The sequence below is a fragment of the Lissotriton vulgaris genome, chromosome 10 (assembly GCF_964263255.1).
Source record: "Lissotriton vulgaris chromosome 10, aLisVul1.2, whole genome shotgun sequence".
NCBI lineage: Eukaryota > Metazoa > Chordata > Amphibia > Caudata > Salamandridae > Lissotriton > Lissotriton vulgaris.
Window position 1 is genome coordinate 599,383,437 of NC_141698.1, and position 25,697 is coordinate 599,409,133.

Sequence of the window (25,697 nt, forward strand, 5' to 3'; positions counted from 1 at the left end):
TTCCACTATGGAACAGCGTGCTCTAAACCCAGTCTTCCCCATCATGGCAGACCATCAGCTTCTGCCCAGTCTCTTAGATGTTAATGCAGATATTTGGCAAACAATTTGCCATTTAATCGGCATGTTTTGCAGTTGAGAATCTTATAGCACCTTTGTGTGGGGGGTTATTGGGTTTTAACAGCTTGTTTAAAATCCTTGGTTCGATCCCTTTGACAAAGGACAAATGCATGATGACATTTTGTCAGGCATCAGTGTCTACTGAGAAACACAACAATAGTAAAATAACTGAGAAAGGAATGTTTTGAAAGATAGCTGGGAACTCAAAATCACCCCACCTCAACCCGTTGGATGAGACTGACCACAAATGAATTGCTGAGTTATACAGAGTAAAATCAACAAAGGAATTTAAAAACCATAGGTAGGCCCTAGGTTGGGTACAAGCCTTTGGTTTTCTTTCTTGATCATTATTTCACCTGCCATGTCTTTCATAAGTTCAGTAGCAAGCTATCTTTCCCCAGTAATAGCAGTGGCTGAACATAGACGTATGTGACTACCGTCTCCAATACTATCTCCTCCTTGAGATAAGTCTTGACAATCCACATTGAATTTGAATTTTCAACTAAAGTGCAATACAAAAGTGGTACATCACAGAACCCACCACAGCCCGGAAGAGTGCCCACTGGTCACCCCAGGAGCTATTAACAGACGTCACAAGGAATCCCTTCTATTATTCCGTTATTTTCCTTTATATTCATTTATCTATTTAAGAGGTAGTACTAAGGCTAACTCTTTTACTTACAGTTTTTTTAGACAAGAGTTTATTTGGTATTGCTGATATGATTAGAAGGTCCCTGAGCTTGGGGAATTAGTGGACTACAGATGGAATTAAAGGCATGATCTCGAGTTGTTGAACTAGGTTAGTGTATTACTTTAAGGGAGCTCCCAACAGTACAGGAGTGTGACATCAACAGGATAAGAGAGACCAATAGAGGCAGAGAAAGGAGGTGATAACAAAACAGAAAAACAGATGAAGGAACAAAAACAGGAAAAGAATGAGGGTGAGCCAAAGAGTAAGACAGATAAAATGTGCCATAATGGGACAGAAGGAGATAGACTGAAAGAGGCATAGGAAGAAGGAGTAAGAAAAACAGAGAGACAGACTGTAGAACAGAGGCAAAGGGAGACCAAGTGCGCAAAGGACGGAGATGGACAAGCTGAAGACACAAGAATAAAAAACATTGGTCCTGTAAATGTTTGTTTTCCCTTGGTGCCTCAAGTATCCCTATGATGAGTCCTCTTATTTGCACGTGGTCACCCCACAAGGATTTAAAAAGGCTTTCTCAATCTAACAATGTAAAAGGATGGGCTACCTCTTTATTAGCATACTACATATTGGCCATCCTATCTTTAAGGGTAAGATAACCAAAGCCAAAGTACTTCCCCAGCCTCAGAACTATTTAAATCAACTTGGAGAATGCCATACCACTTGTATTTGATTCACAGAATGTTAGAGCAGAAACTCTACGCTGGTCTGTGAGCTGGTGATGTCTGATCTAGGGGCTGTTTGTTGGTTCGTGTTACACTTAGTCTTGCATAGGTCTTCTACAGGAGGTGCTGCCATAGAGCCTGAGGGGGGGCCTACAGAGAATACACAAATAGTGTTACTGAGGCTTTCCTTGCACATAAAAAACAGAATATGTACTTGTCCACTTGTGACCAGGCTCCACTACTTCCTGAGGATCTCCGATTGTTTCTTTTACGGGAGTAGAGGCACAGAAGTTCGACCAACGTGGCTTTTGATTCCCAAGATTCAAACTTGCAATTTTTTTTTTATATTTACAGAGGCCAAACTGCCCTTAAGAATCAATTTGTTTCTCGTGTTGAATTTTTTTATTAAGAAATTTATAGATGAAAATACAAATGTATATATAGATGCAGGGAGAAAACAACAGAAGATATTGATAAATGAAATATAGTACAGATGAGAACATTTTGCATAAGATATAACAAAGGTGAGGGAGCAAAAAAATTGCAAATATTCCATAATTCATAAGACAATGGAACAAGGAAGATACAAGCAGGAATGTAATAGAAGAGAAGAAGATAGAGAAAAGAAAAAGGAAAGAAAGGAAAAAGAGAGAGAACAGAAAAAGAAAAGGAAAGAAAAAAAAAGAGAAAATAAAAAAGAACCCAAGAGTAACAAAACCAACTAAAAAAGGAAGATGGAAGCAAGAGAAATGGGAAGAGGTGAAGATCAGACAAAGGAACAAGAAAAGGGGGATCCTGAAGAGGATAGAATTAAGAAGGGATAGCAGTCGTAGGAGAGGAAGGAGTGGAGACAGTCAATCCACTTGTAACGGGGTGCCAGAGGCGCCCCCTGGGGTCAAAGTAACTTGTAGACCCCCCCTTTTGTTTCCACAGCCCAGTCTGGAATCGCCGTGTTGGCACCAAGTAGAGGAACAGTACAGCGGAGAAGAAGAGGATCTGATCGGCGGCCCCTTTAAATGGTCTCCAGGTTATGAGGGGGAGTGGCCAAACTCCGCTCAAAAAGAGGCAGGTGAGCCAGAACAGGTGTGTCTGTACACCGGCGGAGCAGTTTGTAGGAGGAGAGGCGCGGAGCGAAGCAGAGACGAGGAGGAGATCGAGTGGTGGGAGGACGACTCACCGGACTGGAGACTGCAGCGACGGATCCAGCCAAGTGAGACTACGGAGGAGAGAGAGACCTGCGAGGGATTCCAGCGGATGCAGGAAGATCCCCAGGACTACCGACAGGAAGACAACGCGGAGCTGGAGCAAAGCCCGTCGGACATCAGCCCCGCAGAGGAGAGGCCACCAGTGAGACTCGAGGGAGAGGACGTCTACCGGATCGAGGAAGAGCGAGAGGAGCCCCGCAGAGACGAGAGACTTCCAGCAGCCACCGGAGGGGAACCAGAGTCCGGAGCTGAGCCGGGAGGCCACCGACACCGCGAGCCGCCCAGCCACTCCCCCGGAGGGGCGTGGCTTCGCGAGGTACGTGAACGCATAGCGGGTTGGATCGGGAGACGGGTGAGGCGCTAGAGCGCTTCAAGATTAGACACGGGAAGGGGGAAGGTGCGGATTGTTCACTTCTGCCACTTGTTGGATGCACAATCACACGGGTGACAAGTAGCTAATTAAGTGGGAGCACTAGTCAGAATTCACCTCACGTCCCCTTCCCCCCTGGTGTATGGGATTCAGAAAGAGAAAGGCCGTGACAGTAACGCGCTTTTCTCCCTTCATTTACATGTAACCGGATTGAGAGGGCGACACGACGGAGCCAGAAGGTGTCGACCGAAGGCGGACCTTAAAGAAAAGGCGGACCGAGGGTGTCCTATCCAAGAGTCGGACCGAGAGGAGTCGCTCACCAAGGAAGCCCCCTGGCAGACTCAGAAGTACAGACCAGCTCTTGTCAACAATAAAGCCTTTTTCTTTGCTTACTAAGACTCGTCTCCTGCCTCTTCCTGCAGTCCCGCTTACAGTGGTGGAGAATGCGGGCAGTGTAACCATCTGTGACGCCAAGATGGATGAGGTGGTGCAGTCATTAGTGAAGGGGCAAGAGAGATTAGAGTGGGCCATTCAACAGCAGATCATCACGTCAGCAGCAGATAGAGAGGCCATGAAAAATGCTGTGGCTGCAAGAGCAATGGAGAATCCAGTTATCACGGGACCAGCCACCGCGTCCGCCGCTAACCCTCATATAAGTGGCGTGTCCCTGCAAAAGTACCAGCCAGGCGAGGATCCGGACGCCTTCTTGCTCAATTTTGAAAGGGCGGCCCGTGCGTGTGGGTGGCCAGTACCCAAGTGGCCGTTCTTCTTGGCACCCCTCCTCGTAGGAGAAGCCCAGGCGGCCTATCAGGTGGCCAACCCCACGGGTGATACTACCTATGCTGATGTAAAGAAGATAATCCTAGACCACTTGGGGCTGGACCAGGAGGCCTACCGAATCCGGTTCCGTAAAGAGAGAGGAGCCCCTGGAGAGTCCCCAAAAACCTTGTTCGTGAGGCTCAAGATGGCCGCCGACAAATGGCTGACCCCGACAGTAAGCACGAGGGAAGAGATCATGGACAGGATATACTTAGAGCAGTTCTTGGAGGCTCTGCCCTACGCCACCCAGAGGTGGCTACGACAACACCACCACCTCACTACCGAAAAAGCCGTGGACATGGCGACGACCTTCTCTAGAGTCCAACCTAGGATCTCACAAACCTGGGAGAGCGAGAAACATAAGACACTGATGAAACCCGAAAGGAAACCAGTGAAACCTCCAGAAATCCCAAGGACAAGAACATGGAGAACAGAGGGACCTCTGCCTACAGGGCCGCAGTGTTTTGAATGTGGCACCTGGGGACACATCGCCCGGCTCTGCCCCCGTAGGAAACCGCCGGAGGAACCTATGGAGGTCGGCTATCTTCCCAAGGCGGTGATGTTCTCCAGCGAAATGGGTCAAGCATTCAGGGTAAGTGTTGGGGTAAACGGCACCTCCCTCCAGGCCCTGTTAGACTCTGGCTGTCGCCAGTCAGTGGTACACTCCCGTCTGGTTCTACCCTCCCAGATCCTCTTACAAACCCGGGTGAACATACGCTGTGTACACGGGGATGTCAAGGCCTATCCAGTGGCAATGCTGCCCATTGAACCAGTAGGGAGGAGTCCACATACGCTAAGGGTGGGGGTTTTGGCCACTCTCCCTGAGGACCTCATTATAGGGACTGATAACCCAGATTTTCTAAACATGTTTAATCACAGCCTAGCTACCACAGACCCCCCCTCAGATTTGGGACATAGGGAGAGAAACGTCCCTGCCTTGATATCAGACGAACCATGGGTGCTTGACCGTAGTTTTCGATTCTCTCAGTTAAATGACGCGTCCCTCTCCAACGCGTGGGACGCGGCAGAAAGAGATAAGAACCTACTTCCCTTGCAATATCCAAGGTTTATGGTTAAAAACGAATTGCTGTATAGGCAGGCCCAAAAAGATGATCCAGATCAACTGCTAGTACCCATATCCTTCAGGGAGCAGGTGTTGTTCTACGCCCATGCCCATTTGGTAGCCGGACATATAGGGGCAGAGAAAACCACGCAAAACCTGCTCCGCCACTTCTATTGGCCAGGGATATACAAAGACACGGTGAAATATTGTCAGGAGTGCGAGGTATGTCAGAAAAAAAACATGACCAGACCCCCGGCTGTTCCCCTCCAACCCCTGCCAATAATAGGGACCCCTTTTGAGCGGATTGGCATGGACCTGATAGGACCCCTCCCAAAAACAAGAAAGGGATATCAGTACGTGTTAGTGATAGTGGACTATGCCACTCGATTCCCAGAAGCTTATCCATTGACTGTCGCAACGACCAAACACATAGCCGACCGGATGATTGAAATGTTTTCAAGAGTAGGATTCCCGAAGGAGATCCTCACCGACCAGGGAACGCCCTTTGTATCAAGGCTCATGAAGGAGGTGTGCCAGCTGCTAAGAATCCATCAGATCAGAACGGCGGTCTACCACCCCCAAACCGACGGCCTCGTCGAGCGATACAACAGGACCCTGAAAACAACCCTAAGAAAGATGCTAGAAGTCAACGGAGCAGAGTGGGATCAAGTATTGCCACTTGCTTTGTATGTCCTAAGAGGTCAGAAACAGAGTAGCTTGGGGTTTTCATCTTTCGAACTGTTATATGGGCGACAACCCCGATCCCTCTTAGAAATGACCAAAGAAGCCTGGGAGAAAGAAACACCTGACGAAACATTGAAAACCCTAGAATACGCCCGTAATCTCAGGTCCAAAATTGGAAAATTAAGAGAACTCGCGTATGCCAATCTTGAGAAAAACCAACAGCGCCAGAAAACATTTTACGATAAAGGAAAAAAATGGAGAAGGATGGCAGCGGGAGATTGGGCTCTGGTACTCCTACCATCCTCCTCCCAAAAGTTTAAAGCAGAATGGGGAGGCCCTTTCAAGATCATAAGTACTATCAGTAACACCAGTTATAAGCTACAAATCACCCAGAGGAAGGCTCAAGTCTTTCATGTAAACCTGTTAAAGAAGTGGCTGGGACCCCCTCCCACCGGGATACACTTGACGGAACCTCTCCCCCTGCCGTCCTCCAGTACGATAGACCAACTAGTCGTGAATGAAGACCTGATGGACAAAGACAGACGAGAATTGATGAACACCTTAAGAAGGAACGCAGGAGTCTTCTCCGACGTTCCAGGAAGGACCACGTTAGCCACTCATAGGATAAATACAGAGCCTGGAAAAATCGTGAAAATCAGGCCATACCGAGTCCCTGAGGCCAGACGCCAAGGAATAAAACAGGAAATCCAGGATATGTTGAAGTTGGGTGTAATACGCCCCTCAAAGAGTAACTGGTCTAGCCCAATAGTGTTGATTCCAAAACCCGACGGAACAAGAAGATTCTGCATGGACTTTCGCGCCCTTAACGAAGTATCGCGGTTTGACGCCTATCCGATTCCCCGCATAGATGAGCTGATCGAGAAGTTAGGGGAGGCCAAATTTATCAGTACCATCGATCTGACCAAAGGATACTGGCAGGTACCCCTCCACGAGGAAGACAGACACAAAACAGCCTTCTCGACCGAGGACGGTCACTATGAATTTACCGTCCTCCCCTTCGGTCTGCACGGTGCCCCTGCCACCTTTCAGCGATTGATGAATACGGTATTGAAAGAGTTGTCCATGTTCACCTCTGCATACCTCGACGACATTGTCGTCTTTAGTCCCGACTGGGAAACCCACTTGGATCATCTCCAGAAGGTATTAGATACACTACAACAAGCAGGCTTAAAAATCAACGCTAAGAAATCACGAATGGCCTATCAAAAAGTAAAATATCTGGGCTATGTCTTGGGGCATGGGATGATAGAACCCCAGATAGAGAAAGTCCGAGCCATTGCAGAGACCCCGTTTCCCAAAACGAGAAAAGATATGAGGGCGTTTCTGGGGTTGATTGGCTATTATCGTAGGTTCATTCCGATGTTCTCCCAGATATCGGCCCCCCTTTCTGACACCCTAAGAAACAGGAACCCGGGGAAAACACTACTCCACCCCACTCGGGAGATGGAAGAGGCTTTCACTGCCTTGAAAAAGTGTATCACTTCCACCCCGGTTCTGACGTCCCCTGATTTTTCAAAACCTTTCTTTTTGCACACAGACGCGTCAGAATATGGGATAGGGGCGGTACTCTCACAAAAATCCGAGGAGGGGACGGACCACCCTATTCTATACGTTAGTCGAAAACTTTTTCCCCGTGAACTGAAGTATGCCACGGTAGAGAAGGAATGTTTAGCGATAAGGTGGGCTGTGGACAAATTGTCTTATTACCTGGAGGGCAGACCGTTTACCCTGTATACTGACCATGCTCCCCTACAATGGATGGCCCGTAATAAAGCGAATAACGCCAGGGTGATGCGCTGGTTCTTGGCCCTGCAACCTTACTCCTTTTCTGTGGTTCATAAGCGTGGAACTGACAATGTCGGGGCTGACTTTCTTTCACGCTATCCTCTTCCCGATCGGAAGAGTTCAAGGGGGGAGGAGTGTAACGGGGTGCCCGAGGCGCCCCCTGGGGTCAAAGTAACTTGTAGACCCCCCCTTTTGTTTCCACAGCCCAGTCTGGAATCGCCGTGTTGGCACCAAGTAGAGGAACAGTACAGCGGAGAAGAAGAGGATCTGATCGGCGGCCCCTTTAAATGGTCTCCAGGTTATGAGGGGGAGTGGCCAAACTCCGCTCAAAAAGAGGCAGGTGAGCCAGAACAGGTGTGTCTGTACACCGGCGGAGCAGTTTGTTGGAGGAGAGGCGCCATTCGAAGCAGAGACGAGGAGGAGATCGAGTGGTGGGAGGACGACTCACCGGACTGGAGACTGCAGCGACGGATCCAGCCAAGTGAGACTACGGAGGAGAGAGAGACCTGCGAGGGATTCCAGCGGATGCAGGAAGATCCCCAGGACTACCGACAGGAAGACAACGCGGAGCTGGAGCAAAGCCCGTCGGACATCAGCCCCGCAGAGGAGAGGCCACCAGTGAGACTCGAGGGAGAGGACGTCTACCGGATCGAGGAAGAGCGAGAGGAGCCCCGCAGAGACGAGAGACTTCCAGCAGCCACCGGAGGGGAACCAGAGTCCGGAGCTGAGCCGGGAGGCCACCGACACCGCGAGCCGCCCAGCCACTCCCCCGGAGGGGCGTGGCTTCGCGAGGTACGTGAACGCATAGCGGGTTGGATCGGGAGACGGGTGAGGCGCTAGAGCGCTTCAAGATTAGACACGGGAAGGGGGAAGGTGCGGATAGTTCACTTCTGCCACTTGTTGGATGCACAATCACACGGGTGACAAGTAGCTAATTAAGTGGGAGCACTAGTCAGAATTCACCTCACGTCCCCTTCCCCCCTGGTGTATGGGATTCAGAAAGAGAAAGGCCGTGACAGTAACGCGCTTTTCTCCCTTCATTTACATGTAACCGGATTGAGAGGGCGACACGACGGAGCCAGAAGGTGTCGACCGAAGGCGGACCTTAAAGAAAAGGCGGACCGAGGGTGTCCTATCCAAGAGTCGGACCGAGAGGAGTCGCTCACCAAGGAAGCCCCCTGGCAGACTCAGAAGTACAGACCAGCTCTTGTCAACAATAAAGCCTTTTTCTTTGCTTACTAAGACTCGTCTCCTGCCTCTTCCTGCAGTCCCGCTTACACCACTGTAGTTACCAGGAATGGGAACCAGATTTGGAGAAAAATGGAAGCCTGATCCTGTAGATTATAGATTATACGTTTGTGAGAAGCTGTTTGTTCCATTGCCACCAACCACTCTTCCTGAGAAGGAGACAAGGAAGACTTCCAATGACGTAATATACAAATTTTGGCCGTAGCCAAAGCAGTATGGAGAAGACGAACCTGTGGTTTAGAAAACCTCGGAAGGCCACGAAAATCGTGTAGAATAATATTTGCAGGAGTAAAGGGCAAAGGCAGTGACCTGGTACTAGCCAAAGTCTTCCTTATAAAAAGCCAAAATGATCTGGTACGGGGGCATTCACCAATAATGTGCGTAATATCACAACCGGAAGCAGAGCATCTCCAACACAGAGAATGTGAGAGTAACTTAGCATGATGCAATTTGACTGGAGACCAGTGCCATTCATGGAGGATTTTAAAAATACAGAATTTAAGGCGAGATTCTCGAACACCCTCATTCAATCCTTCTAAAATGTGATTCCATTGAGTATTTGAATATGTAACTGCTAAGCGTGACTGCCATTTCAGTTGAAGGGCTTTCGAGAGAGGTTGCGAAAATAGAAGATGCAGGAAAGTCTTATAAAGACCAGAGGTTACACCTTTAAGATTGCCCCACAAATTCAGATAGGACAAAATAGGAGAGGTAGATAATAACTCAGGTGGGGAACCTATATGTTTTGTGAGGGCTTGCTGAAGTTGAGAATATTTACAGGATTGTGTGGGTGGTAAGTGGAACTCCCTAAGTTGGGAAAAAGATTTAAAATCGTCACCATGAAATAGTTGTTCTAGAGAATGAATACCAGCTTGTTGCCATATAGACCAGGACAAAGTACGGCCACGAACCCGAATAGCCGAGTTGAACCACAAATGAGCTTTAATATGAAGCCGCGAGTTAGATTTAAGTATACGTTGACTTCTTTGCCAAGATTTATACATTTCGGATAATATAGGATTTTTAGGATCGGAAGAACTGGAACCCTTACCATATAAAAGAGACAAACCAGGGCCAGGGCCCAGTAAGTGGCTTTCGAGTGGGACCCATTGGGGAATGTCTTTAGACTTAGGCAAAAAGAAAGAAAGTTGTGAAAGATGAAGGGCAAGGGAGTAATGCTCAATAGAGAGAAGAGCTAAACCTCCCTGCAATTGGTGGGATTTCAATTTGGCCAAAGTGAGACGTGGTTTAGCCGTACCCCAGATAAAAAGTTTAATTTTCGAGTCAATGGACCGAAGAGTAGTTAAGGGAATGTTCAGAGGGAGCATACCCAGAACATAAAGAAAGCGCGGTAGGGTAACCATCTTAACGGCTTGAACCTGTCCCAAAGCCTAGGGCCTTCTTTTTATCAAAGTCTCTTTGCATTTGCAAGATTAAAGGAGTTAAATTGTCCATGACAATATTATCCAATCCTCTATTAATCAATATCCCCAAATATTTAAGCCGAGATGATTGCCAATGAAATGGAAAACCAGAGATTACATCCTGTGTAGTACCAATGGACAATGGTAATGCTTCACTCTTATCCCAGTTTATCTTATAGCCAGAGAAGGAAGAAAAATTGTCGATGACGCGGAGGAGAGCAGAAAGAGTGGGGAAGATCAGTAAGTGTGAGAAGAATATCATCCGCATATAAATAAATTTTAGAGTGACCAATTGGAAGGGGAACACCTACCACTGCGGCCGATTGACGTATTGTGGCAGCCAGAGGTTCCATAGCCAAAAGAAAAAGAAGAGGGGAAAGTGGACAACCCTGACGAGTACATCGCCGAATCGGAAATGGAGTAGAAAGAGAGCCACTGCAGTTAACTTGATCTGATGGGGGGGGGGTCATAAAGCAATCGCACTTTAGCTATAAATTGATCGCCTAATCCAAATATTTGCATTATGGTAAAAAGGTACTCCCATTCAATGCGGTCAAATGCTTTTTCAGCATCCAAACAAAGAAGTAGGGCATCATCAGCAAGATGTTTAGCTGACCTTAAAGCATGAGAGAGAGTACGTAAATGATTCCGAGAGGAACGACCAGGATCAAAACCTACATGCGCGCCTGTTCCAATAACTTACGGTTTTGGAGAGTCGGTTTTGAAATATACAATTGAGAGAGTCGGCGAATGTCATTTTCCAGATCGACTTGTTTGGCAGCGTTTTTCTTGTTATATAGAGCAGCGTCCCGCATAAGTTGACCTCTGATGGTTGCCTTAGCAGCTGCACAGATCATCCTTTTAGAGGAAATTGAATCCTCATTATTGATAAGGTAATCACGCAAGTGTGACTGTAAAAGAAGATTACCTGTTGGTGTTTTATATTTGTTTATATTTAAACGCCACGACTTGCGTCCTGGACTCGAAAGACCCAAATCAAGAGATAAGAGAACAGGAGAGTGATCAGATATGGCTGCTTCTAAAATTTTGTGTTGCGAAAGGAGAAAGTAGTCGAGACATGAAAATTTACCGTGAGCAGAGGAAAAGAACGTGTACTCTTTATCCTGTGGGTGACTGAGTCTCCAATGGTCCACAAGACCAGGGTCAGTAAGAATGTCACGTAAAATGGCTCTATCCGAGGAATTGACAGGATCAATGCAACCTGTTCTGTCCAGAACAGGGTCCGGAGCCAAATTCCAATCACCTCCAATGAGAAATTGAGAAGCATTTATTTTTGTAAGAAGACGATTGAGTCGAAGGAAAAATTGTTTTTTGGGACTTAGCAGAGCGTATACAGAACCAAGACAAATGAAGGAATTTCCAAGTTTCAGCTTAACGAATACATACCGACCTTCCGGATCAGACCATGTCTTTTAAATTGTGAAAGGAAGTGACTTCCGGAAAAGGATGGTCACCCCACATTTACGAATAGGGTTAGGTTGGTGGGATCAGGCTTAGAAACACTCTATGAATGACTTTACCAACCCAGTCTCTGCTGAGTTTACTGGATTCAATATCGTCCAAATGAGTCTCCTGCAATAAAGCAACGTCCACATACTTAGAGTGTAAATAGGAAAGAACTTTCTTGCATTTTATATAATGGGTGAGGCCATGAACATTCCAGGAAATCACAGATAACGGATGAGTAGGAGACATGATAATAGGATGCAATAAATAAGGAAGGAGGAAAAGAGGGAACAAATAAATAGAGAGAAAAGAAGAGAGATGTTACACTGGGAAACAGAAGACAAAAGGTGTATAGAAGGTGGAAAACTGATTGGGGAAGATAAAAAGAAAAGGAGGAAAAAGAAAAGAAAGGAAAAGCAAAAAAGAAAAATAGATTAGAAAAGCAGAGTCAAAATCTAGAATAGACAAAGTAAATAGAAATAGAAGAAAAGAAGTATTAAAGATATAAATAAAAGAAAAAGAAAAAGAGAAAGAAAAGAGAAAAGCAACCTAGACTGTTAACTACGGGTCTGGGCGCACTTAGAGCAACGCCAAGCGAGGCCGGACCCCCTTCGAGTAAAGAAGAATGGGGATCCAAAGGACAGATGATAACATGGAATAAGTAAAACTCAATGGAATAAAATTACCACTTCAAAATTGCAACCCCCCTCATAAGAAATTATCACGATATATAGTGAGAGAAATAGAAAAGCATTAATGACCCCCGTGACTTAAGAGTCATATGATAAGAGCATGAGGAGAAGAAATAAAGGAGAAAGCAAGAAATCGAAAGTAGAAAAAGAGGGGGCAGAGGAAATATATATGAAAATGTGTGAGAGGTGAAATATAAGAAATATCAGAACCTAATGTGAAATATATATGAAACGATCAAATGAATATATACCGTACTAGAAGGGGATATCCAATGAGATAAGTATATAATATCAAACTTAACAATAATAATAGCACCATAGGGAGAGGGATGAACAGGAAAAAAGAATCTCCATAGGTGAAGCACTATCTATGAGCGAGACATGCAAATGTATAAATACTCTTAGGAGGCTGAAAGTACCCAGTGTAAAATATAAAAGAACAATAAGATATAAACCACAGTATGAAGCAAAAAGAACAAAATGACCATATCACGAAAACGCGACAAAAGAACAAAATGAGAAAAGAATGATAAGAGAAGGGTAAAAGATAATAGAACAAGTGAAAAAATAAAAGAAAACGGGATACGTGACAGAAAGAAATGCGAAACATAGAAAGAAGAAAATATGAAAGATAAAGCACGAAAGGAAACAAAGCCAACACTCCGATGTAAAAGAAAGAAAAAGGGGGAGGGAGAATATGAAGTCATGCATTAGAGGAGAAATGGGAGAAAATGACAGAATGGAATCTAAACATATGAAATAATGAAACAAAATAGACATCAAGCAACTACAAAATAGCTAATGAATCAAACATATAGTGACAAACGTGACAACAAGAACAACATCATAGGAAGGGGAATGTAGAGGAAAATACAACCCCTCATGAAAGAGGCAATAACCATGCAATATACAAGAAGCAGAACCTGAAAATGGATAAGTAGCTTCAAAACTGGAACTAATGCATTGGTGGAAAATATAAAATAAAAGTAAGGTAAAGAGCAATATGTAAAACCTGTAGCAGAAGTGACCATATTATACAGTGCGTTGGATTCGGAACTGGCAAATCAAGCAGCAAACGCATTACCAACAATAAGAATTGCTACAAACGTACGGAATAAGAAAGAGAAAACAGTAGAGCATAAAAAGGGGAAATTCAGTCAGCATCAGAAGGTTTCTTGAGAGGCGATCTAGACTTGTCCCTTTGCTGTGTGTTAGTGAGAGAGGAGACGGAATGTAAAGATGAGTCCCTGTCTTCCTGAGAGCGAGGCAAATGGGTGAGATCCCTACCACGTTGCCTGGAGTCATCAGAGTCCTTCAAGTGAGATGTTGGCATGTTTGTAGATGTAGAATGAGAAAGTTGTGTATAGGAAGAAGATTTGAGTTTCCATATCATCGGACTTGATATCATCTAGAAACTGCTGGAGAAGGGCAGGATCATAAAAGTCTTTAGACTCTCCATTCCTGGTAATACGAAAACATGCAGGCTCAAATAATCCATACTTGATGTCCATTTGACGTAGCTGGGGCCGTAGGGAAAGAAACGCCTTCCTCCGCTCATTTGTTTCCTTAGAGAAGTCTGCAGCCATGTGGATGGTATGACCTTGAAATATAAAGGAGCCCCGTGAACGAGCCATTGATAAAATCTGTCTGGTCTGTTCATGCCGAAAAAAACAGGCAATAATTGGCCTGGGTCTTGCAGAAGCACCAGAACGTGGTGGACCAGTCTATGAGCACGTTGGATCTCAAGAGGAGGAACAAAAGAGATACCAGTCAGGATGGGGAGGGCATTACAGAGAAAGGTCTTCATATCTTGCTTTTCAATATTTTCTGGAAAGCCGAAAAAACGGATATTGTCTCTACGACTGCGATCTTCCAAATCGATGATCTTACTGTGTAGAAAGAGTAGGTCCAGATCCGAACCCTGAACAGAATCCAGTCGGCTTTCCATATCCATTATTTTAGAGTCAATGGCGTCAATCCTTGTGTGAAAAGTAGTGAGTTCTGCCCTAATTGACTTAGTCTCTGCAGCCAATGATTTCATGGTAACATCCAGACCCTCCAGTCGACGGTTAACCCCAAAAAGTTCTTGTAAAATGCGTTGCATAGTGTCAGACAAGGACTTGTCGCTCTGAGGTGATGTAGCTTGCGATAAAGGAGGCGACGCAGAGCCATTACTTTTAGTCGACAAAGTAGAGGGTTGTTTTACTACTTCAGTGAAAAGTGTCTGCTTAGGTCCACGACCACCATTTCTGTTATTAGACATGTTGGTGCACCTTTGTAGAGACAGTCTACAATAGCGAATATTTGAATATGAGGCAATGATGAGACCAATAACGCATCAAAGAGCAAAGAGGCAGTGAAACATATGTAGCAAGTAAATGACCACTACACACAGCATGTAATTAATGCTTGAAAGTGGAAAACATTACAACATTGCCACAAAACACCAAGTATTGTTTCACTAAACCAGCGCAACACTGAAGTAACAAATCGTGCGCGCCAACATTACCTCAGAAATAAAGCATGAGGGTGCAGTAAGTGGGAGCGACAACAGACCAGTAATGCCATGGTGATGAATTAGTCTGTACACAGGAAGAGCATTTGTTAAACTGAAGGTGGTATATGAGAGAGCAGAGTCATGCAAAACCACAAAATGTAGTAATAGAATCCAATGGAGGGGTTAATTTATTGTCACTGACTGTCAGTTACAGGCAGCATAATGAAGTATATAAAGTTCATTTGAAGAGATTCCAGAAGCAAAAACAAGCTGAGGCCGAGTAGAAATTCCTGCATGAAATACTTCAAAAGCCTCCAACATATGAAAAGTACCGTGAAAAAATTAAACATCAGAGTACTTCGCCACATAACTTCAAAGAAATCCTCTTATTAAAGCATTGGAAGCGGGCGCTGTGTGTTAAGAATGCACACAATGTTAGTCGCGGCATGTTCATGGTTAAAGGAGTGCAGCCTCGTCGTCTGAGGGGGTGCGGCCTAAGGCATGAGAAAAGCCCGGCCCTGAAGTTGCAGGAGGCGCGGCTTACCCTGACAGGAAGCGCGGCATCATCAGCGCACAAATTCCGATGTGCACACCGGAGGAGGCAGTCATTTCTTCGTCTCGCTGAAGGTCAGAGGAATTCAGCGTTGCTCCACAGAAAAGACCGTTGCAGCGTTCCTCACAGGTTCCGCTGTCATATGAGCACCAAAAGCAGGATCCCGGCTGCCTGGTAAGAGAAGGAAGCTCGTTAGAGGTCCGTCCCTCGGCGGAGCTCTTCCCTCAGGCGGCCATCTTCCTGCGTGGCCAGACCACGCCCCCCGAATCAATTTGTTTCTGACTCAAGCAAACAGATGAAGTATACACACGTTTCACTGTTCCCCTGTGGGTCAAATATCAATTGGACCAAATTTAATGTAGAAGTTACAGTTTGCAAGACACTGGAAATACGGAGTCCGTTTGATTTTTGTTTTCCTTTCTTTCAAACAAAAGTTGCAATAAAAGGGAGCATAAAAAATAGGTGTTGAATCTGGCATAGAAAACTCTAGACTCACTGAGGACCTTAGCGAAAGAGGGTCAGTATGTCAGGCACAAGGAGTTCTACTTGAGCATGGCTGTCCTCGTGAAGTGAATTACATGTTATGGGCAAAGTAGGTGGCCAGTCTCAGAAGATCTCTGACAATAATGCTCAACGGCTTGGTAGAAAGACACGGTTTTACTGCAGTTGAAAAGAATGCATTAAACTCTCTAAGAAGACACATTCATGAGCCCATTTGGCTTACAAAGTAGATCAACTCTGGTTTTAATATACCGTTCCTAAATTCTGATCACATTTCTGGCTGATTTAAATTCATATTTGGTTTAAAGAAAACATTTATATCATAAGCTGGAGTAGTAATCACAAACTGTGGAAACATATATTGAGACTGCTAGTACAGGACGCCCGCTGGAACTGCTTCTGCCTGTACGATACGCCTAGCACTTATCACGGTCTAACGCTATACGGTCTATGAGAACGACAAACTATAGAATTCAAGTCATTTGGAAAATAATTTGACGGCAACCTTTTATGAACTGGTGAAGGAACATTACTTAATTTTCGAAGCTATACAAGTTGACAAATGGTCTTTTTTAGGTTGGTATCTTAATAGTTTGGTTTTACTGCTTGAACTGGATACGTACTCTAGAACTCATTAGTTCGACCTTGATTCCACTCCTGAGACGGAAGCCGGGAGTGTGTGTTTGCATATTTTTAAAATTTACTGTGTTCTTTGTTTCACTGCTTTTAATCACTCAGTAACTTACTTGGGCACTGCAGACCTGCACACTCGGCACGGGCAGCGGACTCTAGCGCTACCACGCTGCCTTGTTCATCTCCTACGCCCCTAACGGCCATTGCACCGCGAGGACGGTGGCCACGCCCCATTTAGGCCAGGCCCCCAACCAACGACCAGTATAAAACGCTGACTACAAGCGACTGGCGCGCAGACCTTGATTCGACTCCTGAGGCTGAAGCCGGGAGTGTGTGTTCGCATATTTTTAAAATTTACTGTGATCTTTGTTTCACTGCTTTTAATCACTCAGTAACTTACTTGGGCACTGCAAACCTACACACTCGGCACGGGCAGCGGACTCTAGCGCTACCACGCTGCCTTGTTCGTCTCCTACGCCCCTAACGACCATTGCACCGCGAGGACGGTGGCCATGCCCCCTTCAGGCCATGCCCCCTTTAGGCCACGCCTCCTGGAAGTTCCCACCAGCAACCACCTATAAAATGTGCCTGGCCAGGAAGCGCAGCAGACGAGCGCAGCGGGAGCGCCGTTTGCGCGCCGAAGGCGTGCCTAAGGCAAGCCCGTCTGCGCCAGACCGAGCCCTGAGCCCACAACCCCTGCCGCATCTACCCAATTACTCATCAAATACTCCCAAGAATCTCTGCATCAACTCCGAGACCTTCCACTTACCAGATGTAACGGCACCATTTCCCCGGAGGATGTACATTCACGATGTCCTCATTGTTCCTATAGGTTTACCCCTTTCCCCCCCCCGAACCTATTTGCCTCGGGATGGCCCTGCTTAACTGCAGATCCCTTCCGAAGCATCAGACAGAAATTAACTTACTTCTGACAGACTCCGACATCGACGTCCTTTTCCTAACAGAAACCTGGCTCTCATCAGGTTCGGAGCCAGACATTCTTCAAACTTTACCACCTGGCTACCTCATAAAATCCCACAATAGACCCACAGGTATTGGAGGGGGTTTAGCGATCATATACCGCGACTACCTGTCCTGTCAGTTTAAAGACAGCCCCATCTTAGACTGCGAAAATGTCCACTTTTCAATACACCGGCCACCGTCTACCACGCTATCCGGGATACTAATCTACCATCCCCCGGGACCGGTAGGGCGCTTTACTGACTCCCTAAACGACGCTATCTCCTCCCTCGCTTGCGTAGCCTCGAACTTTACAATCCTTGGAGATTTAAATCTCCACTTCGACGACCACGCTAACAAACTTACTGCTGATCTTAAAGCAGACCTAGGCTCCGTAAACCTACAACTTCGAAACAATGTACCTACTCATACGAAAGGACATCTGCTAGACCCCATTTTCTCCAACCTCACTAGATTGTCAGTACAACCCCCTATGCCCCTCCCCTGGTCAGACCATTTTTTAGTTCCTTTTAAACTTCAACTATCAGCTAATAAGTCGGAAATACCCCTTCCCCAGATTCCCTCCCGCCCATGGAAAAATTTGGACACTAACTCCTGGGCACTAGCACTTTCCTCCACCATGCCTGTACTGGACCCAGATCCCTCCAGAGCTGATGTCCAATTGCACGAATGGATCAACGATTCTCTTAATTCAATCCTGCCACTCAAATCTCTTCCAACTATAAAGGAAATCTGCCAAACTCCCGTGGTTTACTCAGGAATTACGCAACCAAAGAAAAAAATGCAAAAGGCTAGAGCGCCAATGGAGAAAAAAATTGGACTACGGAAGATAAAAGAGTACAGATCCCATATCAGACTCTATAAAAATTCTATAAAAACAACGCAGGCCACCTTTTTCGAGAAAAAAATAGCTTCAGCGGCCAACTCCGCAAAAGAGACCTACCGTATTGTACATCTCCTCACCAAAATTCAGGACCCACCACCTACTCCAGACCTGGAGGGCGTAAGATGTAACCAGATGGCCGAGTTCTTCTCGGCAAAAATCGATAAAATTCTGACCTCCCTACCGGCCCCCACCCCCACACAAGCCCGCACTAACCCCTCCCCTCTCCGAGAGGCCCCCTGCCAACGCACCTTCCCCCAAATCACCACAGAGATGTTTTTATCCATCCTACAAACGGTAAAAAGTGGTGCCCCGTCAGATCCAGCCCCGATCAGTAAGCTCAAACTGGTTGCCTCTACGGTAGCTCCCCCTTTTACCAACCTCATTAATGCCTCCTTCAAATCAGGCTCTGTCCCAGCCAATTGGAAAAAAGCTACGGTCAAGGCTCTTCTAAAAAAAAAAAAAAAACACAGCTAGACCCCATGGAGCCATCTTACTTTAGACCCATTTCGCTGCTGCCTGCCATCAGCAAAGTTGCCGAGCGCGTAGCCAACCAGCAACTCTCCTCATTTCTGGAAGTCAATCATCTGCTTCGCCACTCACAGACAGGGTTCAGACCGGGACAGGGTACAGACACCGCACTGTTAGCCGTGGTCGAAGAAGCTAGGAGCATCATGGACGCAGGAGGGTCAGTGGCAGTGATCCTCCTCGACCTGAGTGCCGCCTTCGACACAGTGGACCATGCAACCCTTGTCCACCGGCTTGGTCTGATAGGAGTAGCGGACTCCGCCCTAGCCTGGATTAAATCCTTCCTGGAAGATAGATCCTTCCAAGTGTCAGATGGGCATGCCACTTCCAATGCCCAGCCACTCCAGTGTGGGGTTCCACAGGGATCTTCCCTGAGCCCCACGCTTTTTAATGTTTACATGGCCCCTCTTGAGGACGTTGTAACACCTTTTGGCATCAAAACAATAATGTACGCCGACGATACCCAGCTGGTTGTTTCCCTCAACCAATCAAGCAATAGCCACTCCAACCTATCCTCCTGTCTAGAGAAGGTGTACCAGTGGATGTGTGACTCCTGGTTAAAACTAAACAGAGATAAATCGGAAATACTTCTCCTGGGAAATCCTAACAAGATCCCCACATCCCTTCCCTAGCCACCATGCATGGGAACGCCACCAACCCCCAAATCCGAAGTTAAAAGTCTGGGTATCTGGCTAGACCAGGATCTCAGCTTCAAGACCCAGGCCAGAAAAACCGCAGGAACTTGTTTCGGCCTCATTAAGATGTCACGAAAGATCATCCATCTGATCCCCCCCCAATCCAGAAAACTCCTGATGCAGGGGCTAGTGAACTCCAGACTAGATTACGGCAACGTGCTGTATCTGGGGGCTCCAGCCTCTGTAATCCACAGACTGCAATGTGCACAGAATGCGGCTGCCAGAATCTTGACTAGAACTAAAGCGTGGTGTTCTGCCAAACCAGCTCTCAAAAGCCTGCACTGGCTTCCAGTGAAAGAACGGGTCACGTTCAAAACCTTGTGTATTTCTCACAGAATAATGCACGACGAAGGCCCCCCCATTCTGAGACCACTGATGAAACCGCACCAGTCCAACAGACAACTAAGATCCAACTCCCTCGCTCTCGCCAGTGTCTCAAGGATTAGGAAGGCCAGAACCGGCGGTCGCCTGTTCTCTTATAATGCCCCCAGATTGTGAAACTCCCTCCCACTCTCCCTGAGGCGAGAACACAATCACCTTAGCTTTCGGAAACAACTAAAAACCTGGCTCTTCCCTTGATCACCACTCCCTCTGCTCCCCCCCTTTTTTTGGATCTATGGTCACTAGCGCTGGGATGCCCTAGGGTAGCTACGCGCTCTATAAATCCCAACTCAACTCATATCTCTGCAATAGGTTCCTCTATATAGCTTTGAAAAAGTCAGACGTTGGACAAAACACATATCAGCTGAATCATCTGTGTCTTGTATTATCAAACCAACTGTATTCTATGTTGATGGCAGGAGACGGAGTAAAGAAACCACTTTCCACGAGTTCTGGACTATGGATTTGAAGAGGAGTAAATAAGGACTATATTTTATTGAGGACTGTGGAATGAAACGTAACAGGGAGCCACAATACTAACATGTATTTTTACAGGTGCAAGAGTGCTCCAATATTTATATATCATATATCGAGATTGGCTTAGACAGCCATGCCTCTGATGCAAAACTAAGCGATTAACACTTACCCACAAAGTAGGAAGATGTTCAGATGAAGTTATCACATTGCCACTTAAATCAAACTGGTTGATTTGCCGAAATGCGATAATATTTACATCATCAATGTCAGTGTTGGCAACCTAAAATGATCAGAACACATTGTATTAATGCCTATTCCTAAGGAACTTCATCTTTATTAATGGTATATCAAGGGCATGCAAAACAATATTACAATTATGGTGATGTGGTGGGAAGGTCACAATAGATATAGCAAAAATCACTCAATACATATTTTTAATCCAATTCACCTGCATTAATGGGAAATGAATGGCATGCAACACAATATTTCTGGAAAAGCACTTCAACTACGCAGAGGCTCACAGTGATGTATCTGAGCATCCAGAACTCTACACCAAGAAACAGTTTGTTTCATGATACTGAAATATCATCTGCAGCAAATGTTGGGAAAGATTACAAGTGGAAGTGACTACAGGGAAGTCGGGGTAGCACAGAAGATCCAAAATGCTAACATGAACTGAAAAAGTGAGAAGTGGAAGATCACAGCCATCACTCTTGTACTCTTCAAACTGCCTCTTCTAGCCTCTGCTCCAATCTTGTGATATGATCTCTCTTCACTTCTTAACAATTGGCCTCAGTTTATTTCCATCAAAGTTTATTATCAATTGTACCTTTTAATGACTAAGCATTCTCTATAAATAATGAGATCATGGAACTTTATTTGCAACTACTTTTTCTCCTTTTGAAGTACACATTTTCTCAATTTGCATTCTATACCTTAGTCTTTGACTGTAAAAGCACCAATCACCTTTTTAATGATGGTATTGTACACTCATATTTTTGTAACCATCATTTACAAACCCATTCTGAAGCACTTTAAACTGCAGGTAGGAAAAAGCAGCATGATTATACTGCGAGGACGGAAATAACTGGACAGGGTGGAGAACAAGTGCACTGATGTATACATATGACCTTTCTGCCGGATGACATATCTAAATACACTCATTTACTTTGTTTTTACCTTTATGAAACATAAGTGCATTTATGGGCTAATGGGTGACTCTCAAAGTAGGACTGTCCAAAAATAAAAGAATTCAGATGAGGGCAAAGAGTGAAATTTAAGAATAAGGATTCCCCCTTCAGATTGAAAATATGCAAGCAAAATCGGATCCTCTCTGTGGTACTGAGCCAAACCTCACCAGTGCTAGTTTTACAATGCTTGTCTCCTGTGCCAGAATGTTTTACGGTAAAGACAGGGTCTGTAGTTATCAAAATTGTCACTTAAGAAAAAAATCAAAATGCATTATGTTAGCTCTTCTTTGGAGCCTTTGTAACACGTGAAATATACTAAAGATGGAAACTCCTTTCCATGTTTCTTTTGTCTAAGCAATTACTCCAAGTAGCAATGCATGTGAGTGGTCTCAGGAAAGCCTGCATAAGAAGGTTTATATAAGAAAGTTTATAACAGTCCTCGGAGGAGACACCAGAATGGACAGCAACAAACAGCAGTGCTTCCTGCCCTACAGAAAGCAAAGCAACCACAGAAGAATAAGGGATGTGAAGTCTCACAGACTGTGTTTGGACTGTTTTGGAGTTTCAAAATGAATGACAAACTTTTATCCTTTTTATTTTTTTTGACTGAGTTTCTTCATTGGCATTTCAGCATACATGACAATACCATAGTGGTACAACTAACTTTTATCAGTGAAAAGAAGAGAGCAACCGGATAGAGTTTATAAAGTAATACAGCATGGCAAATGCAGGAGGTAACACGGAGGCTGGCGTGGAGGGGGGCATCTTACCGGGGGGTGGGGGGGAGTTATGAAAAGTACCCCACTCACCCAGTGAAATAGGACAAGTCTAGAAGAAGTCTAGTCAAGAAGGGAGGAGGTAGCAATGTGGTCAGTGACCACCGCAGTCCCCCGGTGAGCAATGAGGCATTCCTAGCAGCAAGGTACACCGGATTAACTTTCACTGGTACCCAATGGACTGGATCAAGGTGTCCTCTTGTTTGTTTTAGTCTCTAGTGCGCTCAGGTACCCCTCCCAGCATGTTGGATTTAGGGGTCTTGTGGTAGTGTGGTTGTGCTTAGTAAGAGCATCGATTTACACATATGCCCCTTTTTTGTAAGTCGTGTAGCCAACGATTCAATGAGTGGGGAGGGGTTAATTGAGACTTCCAGGTCATGGAGATGTGCTGTTTGGAGAGTATCAAATCGAGATCAATGAACTGGTGCATGTTCTGAGTGCCTTTTTGGGCTTGGTCAACCCTAGCAGACAATGTGCCACCGGGAAATGTCAGAGGTGTCTCATTACCACCTCCCAGTAGCCTATTATTGTCGGACAGTGCCATAATATGTGAGAAAAATCTGCACTGACGATATGGCATGGACAAGTGCGAGCTGTGATCAATCGATTGAGGGTCAGGTAGGTGCGGTGCAACTGAACAAGTTACTTACCTTCTCTTACGCCTTATCTAGTAAGGGTTTATCTATCTGCAGTCACCTTACTTTAGACTAATCCCCGGGCGCCAAACTGGATCTGGAAGTTTTTGAGCAGTACCCCTGCGCGCCGTAAGGTGGCATCATTCAGCACTACACCTGCATGGTCATGCCGGAAGTGTCATGCACGGTACCTATACAGCTGCCACCCCAGCGCACTGACTTCGGTTATTTTCGTTATACTCTAAGCCAGGAGTGCGTGCGGAGCCATGATGAGAACTCATCACTGGTTTGAAAAATCTAAGGCTCTGAGTAGGATGTTTCATGCACAGCAAGCAGCTCGCAGAGTGGGGAGGATGGGAGGCTCAGTAAGAAATCTGTGGCTAGATAGAGGTTCTAACAGTTAAAGCATTACCAAAGGTAAGTAATGTATGTGTTCATCTGATAGAGACTTCCAGATGCAGATTTGTTATCTTATAATAGATACCCAAACAATACCTCCCCAGAGGTGGGTCTTCAAAACAATTTCAAATCAAAAGGACCTGCTGGAGCGAACGGGCAAAGAGCACATTGCGCGACCAGACTGTCCAGACAGTAGTGTTTAGTAAATGTGTGCAAAGACACCCATGTGGCTGACAGAGATATCCAGTACACATACTCTTCAGGCGAACACAGTTGTTGCAGCCTTAGAATGAATGAATGAGCAATCAAACCCTCAGGCATTTGCTTCTTGGCCTATGCGTAGCAGATCAATGTGTAGCAGATCTTGATGCAGAGCACTATCCATCTTTAGATGGTCTGTTTCTTCACAGCATTCCCTTTCTTAGCTCCAACGTATCTCACAAAAAGTTGAACTTCCACCCGGAACAGTTTTGTACGATCAAGGTAGAACGCCAATGTTTTTTGGCATCCGGATGGTGGAGTCTCTAACCCTCTTTTTAGGGGTTGGGCGGAGCAAAGAAGATAGGCATCTTCTGGCCAACAGGTAAGGGAGTCACAACCTTCAGAAGGAAAAAGGTATGTGTCCGGAGGGCCAGCTTGACCGGTACAAGGTGGTATAAGGAGGGTGCGCCTACAATTCTTTGACCCTCCTGGGCAATGTTATGGCCACTAGAAAGGCAGTTTTGATGGTCGATAACCTAAGAGGGTAATTTGAGGCTCAAAGAGTGCACATATCAAAAAGTTGAGAACAAGATTTACATACCACTGGGGCATGATGATGGCCTGTAGTGAAATGTGTTGCAAGCCTTTCAGAAACCTAGCCACAATTGGTGACTTCAATTAAAAAGGCTGGTCCGACAATCTCAAAAATTATGAAATTAATGAAAGATAACCTTTAACTGTGCCCAGAGTATAGTTCTGCTGGGCCAACGATAGAGCAAACAGAAGAACCTTGAAAAAAGAGGTACAGAAAAAGGATTGGTGTTGTGGAAATCATACCATGTCACAAACTTGCCCAAACAACAGGCATATTCGGATCTGTTGAAGGGACGCCTGGCTACCAGAATAAAATCACAGACTTCCGAAGGAAGGTCGAGAACTGTCACCTGTCACCGCTAAATCTCTAAGCATAAAGATGAATAGTGAGCATGTTTGGGTGCAGAACCTTCCCCTGCTGCTGTGGCAAAAGATCCTCTCGAAGAGGCAGCCTGTTGGAGGACCGATGGCCATGCTCAACAGCTCGATATACCAGATTCTCCGTGTCCAATCTGGAGCCACCAAAATAATTTGGGCCCAGTAGTTCCTGAGCTCCATAAGAACTCTGGGCAGGAGTGGTATTAGTGGAAAGGCGTACAGGAGGACGGAGCTTCTCTCAGAAGAAAAGCGTCTGAGTGAGAGTCGCCTTGGAAACGTCAGCACGCAAACCTGCCGACATTGCACATTCTCTCCGGTGGCTAAAAGATTTAATCAAAGCTCTCCTTGCACCACCTCTGGCGGAGATGCCATTCGTGATCCGCTAGGCATCTTAGGCTGAGATTGTCCACCCTGGTATTCAGAAAGGCCGCCAGGTGTCAATCAACCAGGGAAATGCCTTGGCGCTCCAACCATTTCCAGTGATGCAGAGACTCTCGACAAAGGGTCTACAACCCCACCCGCCATGTTTCTTAAAGTACCACATGGTGGTGGTATTGTCTAAATACCTGCACCTGCACCAGTTTTAGCCAAAAAATCATTAACACTGTATATGTATGTATGAAATCATTTTATATAATCTCTTGAAATCTTTTGAGAAATTTTAAGAAAAATAGAATACAAGTTCTTTCGATATTGTATGTTTTTTATTAACTGAAACAATAAAGATTTCCAGTTCCAGTACCTGCACTAGCCTTCCCCTGTTCAAAGGAAGAAAGGCTTTCAATGCCGGGAAGCAACCACGACCTACTTCTGAGGTCAAGAGAGCCAGTACTCCATGATGGAGCAAGGAGAGGTGAACCACCTTCCGCCAGTAGTAAGTGGGTGACATGGGTGGAGGGGTAGTCACAAAGAGGAAGGAGTAGCCCTTTTGTGCGATTTGCAAAACACAATGGTCCGGTGTTACTAACTACTTGTGGTCCAAGTGAGGTTCTATCCTGCACCCCACTGGATTCCTATGATGGTTGGAGGGCAAACTAAAGGGGTTTGGAGGCTGTGACTACTTTGTGAACTGGTCCGATATCTGGCTGCCTATCACATGTGGTGTATGGCACCCTCATCCTCAGGCACG

The 25,697-nt window shown here is 45.7% G+C and overlaps 1 protein-coding gene across 1 annotated transcript in view; it reads right to left on the bottom strand.

The window, feature by feature from the left end:
- LOC147688566 (BOS complex subunit NOMO1-like) overlaps positions 1-25,697 on the bottom strand; it is a 301,458-nt gene that overhangs the window by 36,391 nt on the left and 239,370 nt on the right. The window contains exon 27 of the mRNA XM_086941434.1: positions 20,565-20,675. Coding sequence (XP_086797560.1) covers positions 20,565-20,675 — 111 coding nt within the window. The remainder of the gene's footprint in view (positions 1-20,564; positions 20,676-25,697) is intronic.